The sequence below is a fragment of the Convolutriloba macropyga genome, chromosome 3, assembly GCF_964194025.1.
Source record: "Convolutriloba macropyga chromosome 3, txConMacr16.3, whole genome shotgun sequence".
NCBI lineage: Eukaryota > Metazoa > Xenacoelomorpha > Acoela > Convolutidae > Convolutriloba > Convolutriloba macropyga.
In genome coordinates, this window is record NC_134470.1 from 21,349,976 (window position 1) to 21,359,821 (window position 9,846).

General features: G+C 37.0%; 1 protein-coding gene across 2 annotated transcripts in view; it reads left to right on the forward strand.

Moving 5' to 3' along the window:
* LOC142336057 (uncharacterized) overlaps positions 1–9,846 on the forward strand; it is a 42,656-nt gene that overhangs the window by 29,552 nt on the left and 3,258 nt on the right. For both annotated transcript variants that reach the window (XM_075384552.1, XM_075384553.1), the window contains exon 7: positions 8,593–8,922. In XM_075384552.1, coding sequence (XP_075240667.1) covers positions 8,593–8,920 — 328 coding nt within the window. In that variant the 3' untranslated portion in view covers positions 8,921–8,922. The remainder of the gene's footprint in view (positions 1–8,592; positions 8,923–9,846) is intronic.

Here is a 9,846-nt window from a genome sequence, read left to right on the forward strand (position 1 = left end):
CCATTATCCAGTCGATTGCGAGGTTGAATAGGAAGGGGGCCAGGATCGAGCCTTGCCTGACACCGCTGAGGATACTGAATTGGCGGGACAGGGTGCCGTATACTCGGACTTGGCTGTAGGTCTCTGCGTATAGCATTCGTAGCACGTTGAGGAGTGTGTCTGGTAGTCCAAGGTTCTCACAGATACGCCAGATGCATTTTCGATCCACGCTGTCGAAGGCGGCTTTGAAGTCTATGAAAACTAGGTTTGTCAACCTTTTGAACTCCTCGCGTTGCTCGAGTATCTGACGTATAGCGAAAATTTGATCTCTGCAGCCTTTGTTCTTTTTGAAACCCGCTTGATTTGCGCGGCCTATATACGCTGGTTCGAGACGATTCTTTATTACTGCTTCAAGGATTTTGAAAGCAATGCTGAGAAGGGATATGCCCCTGTAATTAGCGCAATTCTTTTTGTCGCCTTTCTTGAAGAGGGGGACGATTACTGCGGTCTTCCAGTCCATTGGCATGGATACTGTTGCCCAGATGCATTGTAGGAGTTTGGTCAACTCCTGTGCGAGAGCAGTACCGCCATCCAAGAAGAATTCCGGCGGTATGTTGTCCGGCCCACCCGCTTTGCGTCTTTTGAGCTTGCTTATGGCTGTTTGCACTTCCATAAGCGAGGGCGGGTCAGTGCTCACTACGGAGAGAGGTTTATATTGATTCTCTGTAATGTCGGCAGTTGCTGGCGGTGGTCGGTTCAGCAATTTTTCGAAGTGGTTGGCCCATACTTCTATTCTCTGCTTTGCATCATTAATCGGGTGGCCGTCAGCACTCTTGAGAGTCTCGCTGATGGCTGAACGTTTCCCTGCTAACTGCTTGACAACAGAGTAAACCTTTCTCAGGTTGCCCGTTTCGTCCGCGTCGATCATTTCCTGGGCAAGGGTGTCAAAATACTTTGTCTTGTCCATGCGGACTGCCTTCTTGATGGTTTTCCGCAGTTCCGCTTTCTTCGATCGGTTGCGGGCTCGAGCACGTTTCTTGACAAGCTCAATAGTTTCGCTGCTGATCCATGCATTCTTCTTTTGCTCAGATTTTCCGAGACTTTTCTCAGCTGCTTGGTGAAGGATGGATTTCAGTTGCGACCATTTAGCTTCCACGTCATCGCCTGTTTCTTCAGCTGCGTCAAACAAACTGTGTAGCGTATCTTTGAACTCGTCGGCTACCGCGGGTATGCGCAGGGATCCCAGGTTGTAAGCGATCGTCTTGGCCTTCTTTGTGTATGCCTTCAATCGCAATCGGATCACCGAAATAACAGGTTTGTGGTCCGTGTCAGTGAGAAAGAGCTTGGTGTTGAAGGTATTATTTACTGATGTTCTCCATCGTCTTGATATCAACATGTAGTCGATCTGGTTCTTTGTTCTGTTATCATTTGATCGCCAAGTATGAAGGGAATGTCTCTTCTTTTGGAATGTGGTGTTGGAAATTACAAGGTCGTTTAGTACGGCGAAGTGCGCCAGTAGTTCGCCATTAGCGTTTCGGGATCCTGTTGCAAAACGTCCGATATTTTGCTTCTCGCCGTCGAGTGGCAAACCAACTTTGGCGTTGAAGTCGCCGCCAACGACTAGAACGTCCTTCTTGGGGACGTCTTTGAGGCATTTTTGCAGCTCTGAGTAGAATGCCTCTTTGTCTCGTACACTGCTATCTTGAATCGGGGCATATGCACAGATTATGGAGATTGCCACTGGTATTGCATGCAGCCTCATGTAGCAGATCCTGGCTCCACAGGCTCTCCATTCCATGACGTGATTGGCCAGTCGGAGGTGTATGCCAATCGCGACTCCGTGCAGACCCTGACTGTCGTAACCCGAAGCATACAGTTTGAGGCTGGGTGCTCCCGTGGAATCTTGGATTGTTTCCGTTGTGTCGCCTGCGATAAAAATGGGATAAAGAGGTAGCGCCCAGCGGGAAATAACTGCTCTTAGAACCTGTTAGCTCTGTTTCAGCTCAAACTGTTTTGGAGACTTATACTTATGGTGTAAAGGGTGGTTCTTAGAGGTTGAAGACACCCCCACTGTTGACCCCCCCCCCCACTATTACCCAAACCCCCAACCGCGCTTATTACCCAAACCCCCAACCGCGCTATTACCCCTACTGTTGCCCCCACCCTCCCCCGTAGCTACGTTCGAACAAACCATCGCTAAAAACACACAAATTTTTACTAATTTTCTTAATTTTTTTCAACCTTTTTGAAAATTTTTGTCGTTTTTTGAGTTCTTTCAGTCCTAGGTGTCAAGGAACCTCCTCTAGTGTTTTATAATAGGTTACTTCTTAATTTCTTGTGGTAGTGGAATGGTTTCAACATTTTAACATCACGAATTTTAGCGTTTTTTTTGACAAGACGTGCAATTTTTTTTCAATTTGTTTGTCATTTTTCTTTATTCACGTCTTTCTAGACGCAGGGGCCAGAAAACGTCTTGAAGGATTTTATAATAAGTTATTAAAATAATTTTATTTGCAATGGGATATCTTTCAATTTTTTAATATGACAAATTTTAGCGATTTTCTTTTTTGATAAAATTTGCATTTTTTTCAAGTTTTTTAAAAGGTTGTCGGTTTTTTAGGTTTCTCCAGCCTCAAGAGCCACATAATCTCCTCTAGGGTTTGATTATTGATTAATGCTTAGCATCTAGATGTAATGAAAAGTTTTCCAAGATTTTAATAACATCAAATAGTTTCAAGTTTTTTGAATCTTTTCGAATTTATCATGTTTTCCGGCACCAGGGGCCTAGAGACCCCATCCAAGGTTTGATGATAAAATATCGTATAGTTTCTAGAATTAATGGAATGGCTATCAATATTTTAATGATTCCAGCTTTTGCAATTTTTTATAAAATATAATTTTTTTTTCAAATTTTCGGACAATTATTATCATGATCCGAGTTTATGGATCTTTAGGAGACAGTGAAACTATTTAAAGCTTGAAATAGGGATACCGGATAGTCTCCTGAGACAATGAAATAGTTTTGAATATTATAATATCTTGAGTTTTAGCAAGATTTTGTTAAAACTTGCGATTGTTTTCAAAATTTTTGAATGTTTTTGCCTTTTCTGAGTTTAACGATTATTACTGGCCAACGAAGCTTTTCCAGTCTTGCAGATGGGTTACTTGACATAACTTCAGAGACAAAAAATAGTTTGAACTTTTTTACTGCAAAATGTGGAAGCTTTTATTTTAAATTTTGCAATAACTTACAAATTTTTTAAATATCAGTTTTTCATTTGATTTATTTCCTAACAAGGCTAGATAACTAAAAGTTTCAGAGTCTAATCTAGCTAAAGCTAGCCACACTAAACCGTGGCTAGCTACTGATGAAGCCAGCCGCTTGTCGGTCGTTTGAGAGTAATTTCCCCGACGTTAGTCGGTTATGTTCATTGATATATGGCGTGAAAAGCCGTGGTACTTGTTATAAATTGTTGTTGCAAAGTTTGATTTTGCTGGTATCGTTATAACTTTGGACACCCATTGCCTTTTGCGGCTATGAACACTTCAGTTATTTATTAAGCATAAATGACTGCAATTGTTGGTTGATTGAGCTAAAATAAAAAAATCAACTGAGGGAAATTCTATTGAAGTCAAATTTGAAACTGACTTTTTGAGTACTTCCAGTATAATGTTTGGAGTTTTTCCCTCCTCTCTTTTTCATTCTGGTCTAGGGATCTGCAGTTGTGGAAATACTATAGGAGTTCTGATCTACCACGGTATATATAAATTGTACTTTGCTAAATTCCTTCCTTGTTCTTGTTCGTATTTCAATCAAATACATTTCATTTCATCGGAGTTTATTTTGGACCTCTTTTGTTGGCAAAAGTCTTTATCAGAACCATTTTGGCACCTGAGAATGTTCTTTCTGAGGCGTGGTTGCAGCGAAGAACGCGCTATGATCTCTTGTGAGTATTTATTTAAGCTGTTGATTCTTAGAATATTGCAAATCTTACCAGGCAGCCATTCGAAATGCAGGAGTCGATCAATATACATCAAAATCTTGCAAGATTTTTGCAAGATTTTTGCGGGATAAATCTAGAATGGATTTCTCTGTTATGGTATGTTATGTAATGGATATATTTTCTGGTATGTTATGGTATGCTATGTAATGGATATATTTATGTAATGGATATTTGTAAGAAAAATTGATGATTACGTTTGCACCATCTTTCTGTCTTTCAGAGCTTTCTATTTATGTGAAGCCTAACATGGATGATTTGGATACGCCGTTTTTGTATTACTAGTCCAGCTGACTTTTAGATACGTATTTTCTCTTTATAAATCAGCCAGACTATTATTTTTGACTACCGGGTCTTGCTTGCCATCATCTTACTCCGGTAACACTTAGTAATTTTCTTTATGGGCCGAGAAGAAAATAGGCATATCTCAAAAAATTGGCAATCATTTTTGATTTTTTAAAAAGTTTTTGGTGGAAATGCTTTTCTCCAAATGAAGAAGTTTAAAACGGCTGTAACCATAATGAAAATGATTCTTTATAGTCTTAATAAAATGTAAACATTTAATCCATATTGTATGCAACCAGTACAGAGAACAAATGGTTAATTTTTTGCAGGAAGTCATTCTTTGTTCAAATCATTATTATCCATGAGTTTCTGCTGAAAACGATGCTTGATATTGCTGCGCCATGAAGTGAAACGTTTCGCTTGTGTCTTTTATCAGACCTGTAAAACTGTTTTAATTTTCAGTCACCGGTATACCATTAGAAACTTTGATCATTAGTGCTTACTGTTTCTGGAGCAGAATATTCTGACTTCTGTTTTGCAAAATCTTTTGAGTCATTCAAAATTGCAGTTCAGATCTTGCATATTGCTAGATAAAAGTTATCTATAGAAATTTAAATATAAAAATTTGCAAATAAATGCTGAAGCTTGACTGGAAAAACATTGACCGAATTTGATTATTCTTAGTTTCATTGATTGAATAAATTGCACATCCAAGTAGCATGGCATTAGTTTGAGTTTATATCAAGCATGAGGGCTCGCTAAGTCAAAAACAAAGAGAACGATAGAATATTTCTTTTCAATCATAGCTCCGAGAGGAGAGAAAAAACAAAACGTGTCGAGAGCACGTCTGATCTAATTGAACACCTTGTATTCTGTTATTATTTTCTGTTATTTAAATAGCAATAGTATTCAGTTTATGACTATTTTTTAAATCGATTTGCTGTTTTAGAAATTTTACAGCAGCCTTCAGTTATCTTCTAATTTTTTCACTCTAATGGTTGTTTTCAGGTTGCGATTTTGTTTATCAGTGGCATTGAACTATTTAACTTTTGAAGAAATGTCAAATCTAATTTATAAAGTTTTGTTCATGTCCCTAAATGGATCGTTCTTGCTCAACAATATAACAAACAGGAAAGTTTGCATGCTGGTATTTAATTTCAATGACCCTTGGAATCAAAATAGATACAAAAATTAGAAATTTCCAAACAAAGTGGAAAAAGTAAGATTTTTTAAACAAATTTATTGAATATATATCTCATTGATATCTGTGAAAACGATTGCCTGTTCTCTAATTCTACGACATGGCAATTTCCTTACATATATGTAGTTTAGATAAGGTCAGCTTTCACGATTCCAAGACTTGAAAAGGTAATCTCAGAAAAAAGCTAAACGGCATTTTCATGAGCCACAGGAAACGACCACTGACCGTTCAAATTGAAACAGAGACAATAAAAAACTTTCCAAATAAAGTTGAAAAAATGGAGGAAGAATTTAACAAATACGTTAACTCTTTCGTCATTGGTGTATTTAAAACAGATAGCTTTTACTCGAAGCCATTGAATTGGAAAACTCAACATAGATATATAGGCCAACGTATGTCTGCCTTTGCCATTCAGAAACAGAGAAAAGTAGGGACAAAAGTCAAACTGTTTTTAAAAAGAAGCGAGATAATTTCTATTTTGTTTGCGAAAAATTATGCTTAGAAACAAAAAAGAAACAAAAAGAAACAAACTATCAATATTGTGAGCCAGAAGATAAATTTACGGACTCTTCACATCAAAGCAGAGACCAGAAGAACGATTCCCAAATAAAATGCAGAAAACATAATTGCTTTCATTACAATTAAAGGTTTTGGCGAATTGAGCGGCTATATATAAGCTGAACTAAGGTCAGTTTTCATCATTCAAAGACAGAAAAAGAAGTTGGAAAAAAACTTATATAGTTTAGAAAAAGTACCAGATAATACTAATTAATGAAAAATTTATGCTTATACACTTCAAAAAATTTTATCCTGGCTCAAAAGAAAAAAACAAGCTGGCAATTTTTTTTTACCAAGACGAAATATTTATTGACCCCCTCAGAGACCAGAACAAAAAAGCAGAAACCATAACGAAAACTATCGAATGAAATGGGAAAAATTGGGAGAAAAATAACTAATATATTGATGTTTTTGTCATTGAAATCTTCAAACCGAATGCTTTTATATAAGTACAATTAATTGTCGAAATCAATATAAATAAATAGGAGAACGTAAGTCCTGCGCCATTCAAACACAACGAAAGGCAAAAATTTCTTAGTTTTATGGAGTGTAATTTCTACTAGCAAAATTTTGCGATCTAGCAGATGCTTACAATTATCCTTCAAATTGAAATGGGGAGAAACATAATTTCCAAAAAATTTTAAAAATGCAAAACGAATTTTACAAAATCAGTGAGGTTTTGGTTGTTAATATCTTTACTTCTGATTGCTGATTGCATATTTCTATGAAATATCAAATCCAACATAGATATGTAGGCTGGCTTAGGTCTGTCTTCATCATTTTAACACAAGGAGAAAAACGAACAACAAAAGTTTAACGGATTTGTAAAATAAAAATAGCAAAATCATTTGTTAATTAGTTAAAATGTAACCGACTAACGACGGAAGAATTCTCTCGAACGACTGTTTGGAGCTCGATTATATTGTAGACTGCTTCAGTCGGGGGTAGCTTCAAAGTAGCTTCAAATGACGACATTTGAGGCTATTGTACACCGCTATAACCACTAGTAAAGTTTAAAATGAGAAAAATTACGCCAATTGTGGCGAACTTTTCATTTGACTTTTAGTAGTGAGCAACTGCCACTTGTACTTAGCCACATTTGTTAATACCTTCAGGAGAAGATTGTGCGCTCCGAAAAATACAAACAAAATATTTGTGAGCAAAGAGAAGCGTTTATGTTCCCTTCAAATTTATGGAAGGACAAAAGAAGCAAAACATTTCAGAAAAATTGAAACATTGCTAAAAAGGATTTTGTGAAAGTTCATGGTTTAACGTTTTGAAAAGAATTATTCTGTATCGATGTGCTATGAATTGTCAAATTTGCACTTTGTGAATTTTTAGTTTCCTTGGCTCTCTTAAACCCCACAGTAAACACTAAAACTGTCAAAAAACTTCAAAATAAAAAAAGAATAAAACAGATTTTGCAAAAAGAATTTGGTTTTAAACGTTCAGAACTAGCAAAACACTTGCCTCAATTGCTTCTAACGATAGTTTTTAACGATATTCCACCAATTCGAGAATTTCTACTGTTAATAGTTTTTGAGATTTTCTGAGCGATATTTGGGACCCGCTTTAGAGTTTCTGCAGAGTATCGTACTCTAATATGTTTTGTTTCAAAAATCATGTTAATGGCCGCAAGGCTTTATCAGTAATGTTGCACCAAAATAATACTGTTTACGGTGCAACATAATTGCTAACGCCTTGTGGCTATCAACATAATTTTTGACTGAAAACTCTTGAGCGGGTTCCATATATCGCTCAGAAAATCCGATCAAAAAATCTCCAAAACTCTTAAAAGTGGAAATTTTCGAATTGGTAGAACGTTAAAAGCTACATCGTTAAAATCTGCGCACCACAAGCTTTTGTATGGTAGCATTCATGTTTATAGGCTGCTGAAAAATTTTGTGATTTGGTTAGAGGAAAAAGCAAGCCTCGCATAAATACTCCGCGATTTCTATGGAGATGTTGGAGCTATTTGTTGGCCTTCCTCGTTTACAATAAATTGTATTAATCTGGTAATTTGAAAGTCACCATGAACTTAAATTGGTTGTCCGCGTATTTTATTTGCTATGTTAATAAATGGCACTAAAGCTCAAACCCAAAATTTTTTCATACCTTAGTCCTGTCGACCATGGTCTTTTCATACCCAATGTGGGCCAAAATCGTTCTTTCCATATGTCAACGTCTCAACTACGGCACTAATCTTCAACTAAGGGTAGCACAAATCAATCATAGAGTATGAGTACAATTGTCGAAGTGTCAACATCTAATCAGCAGTCAACATATAATTCAGAAGAGTCGGTCTATGGCATTAATCGAGAGAGGGCAGTTTTAAAATGTGGCACCGCTGAGATCTGACATCATAAAACTTTCACGTGAGTGTTTCAACCGGCCATCTCAAAGCGAATGACAGCGACTTCCTTGCGTTCAAAATGATTTTGGATCAGATTTTTGTTTGACGATTGTGTTCAGCCTATTCTGTGTTCTCATTAGATTGTACCTCGTTACAGGAACCAAGGCTTCTTACATTATGATAACAGTAATGGAGGTGTAAACTTTATTCCACAGGTACGAGAATAAGTTAGAGGACGTCCTTCAAGAATCAGAGATCCGTGGCGAGACAGTGCTGAGTCGATTGAACAGTTCCTCCCCCTTCCTGCGCGACTTCCAACCAATAGAGATCCTGCTCCAGTGGAAAGATGGGTTCATCATAAGTTCAAACAGGTTCATAGGAGTCACTATTTGGGATGCATTTGCAGTGGTGGCCAATACGCTGTTGATGTTAGAGCGTGCGTGGCTAACGTGGGGTAGATTGAGTAAGAAACTGGTGAATACGAAAGCGCAGATGTATCTGGACAAGTATGAAGTGGGGATCACCGGAATGGAGGTTGATTAAAAGTTAGTTTATCAATCAGGAATCTTTTGAAGTTATAACTAGGTTGTTTTGTCGTGGAACGTATTTTTGCATGGTTGACTCAGCGTCGGAAAAAGCAAAGAAAAGCGGGCAATGTTTCCCCCAAAATTAAGAGGAGCAAACTTTTTGCTAACCCATGAAAAGATCTCTCTCCCCTTTAAGCCCCCTACAACGTTTTTGATTAATTTCACAAATCGAGGTCTCATCTAAGGAAAAATAGAAGCTTTAAAAAGTTGCCTTTGATGCCCTACTAAATTTTAGTTTCATGAGTCAAATATAATCATAAGCAAGCAGAGAAAAATGAGAACTTCAGTCACTCAACTTTTTTTTGGTAAATTTTTTATAAACTTCTACCAGCCTGGAGCCTCTAAGGTGATTTTCCCATCAGATCTGGTAAGGCCACTGTCGCATCTAGCGAGACTAAAAGTACACTTTGACATAAAGTTCTAAAACGATAAAAGTCATGCCCTATCAAATTTTCCACGATATCGTCTATCGTATTCTTCATAATAAAATATAAAATCATTCCATTTTTTCGCTTATAAAAACACCACATGTCCACATTTTATTCCAAAACTTTAGTGAATCGGTTGCTTGCAACACTCTAATTCATAAATATGCAGAAAATAGGTCTTATATAGCGATAATATTACCCTATGTGGACCAAACTTGTACTTTGAGATAATAATATTAAATTATTGGAGCACCGATACAGCACGTTAAAAACCATACAATTACAACTCCCAACACAAACAAAAAAGATATGAAACAAAACTATACAATACATTTGTAGAATACATAATATAGCTACAAAACTCGGAGAAGGGCTTCAGGTTGACTTTAAAATTGATATTTTAATTTTTCAAAACGCTGATTCTGTGAGAGTTTCTTTCAAAAAACACGCATCC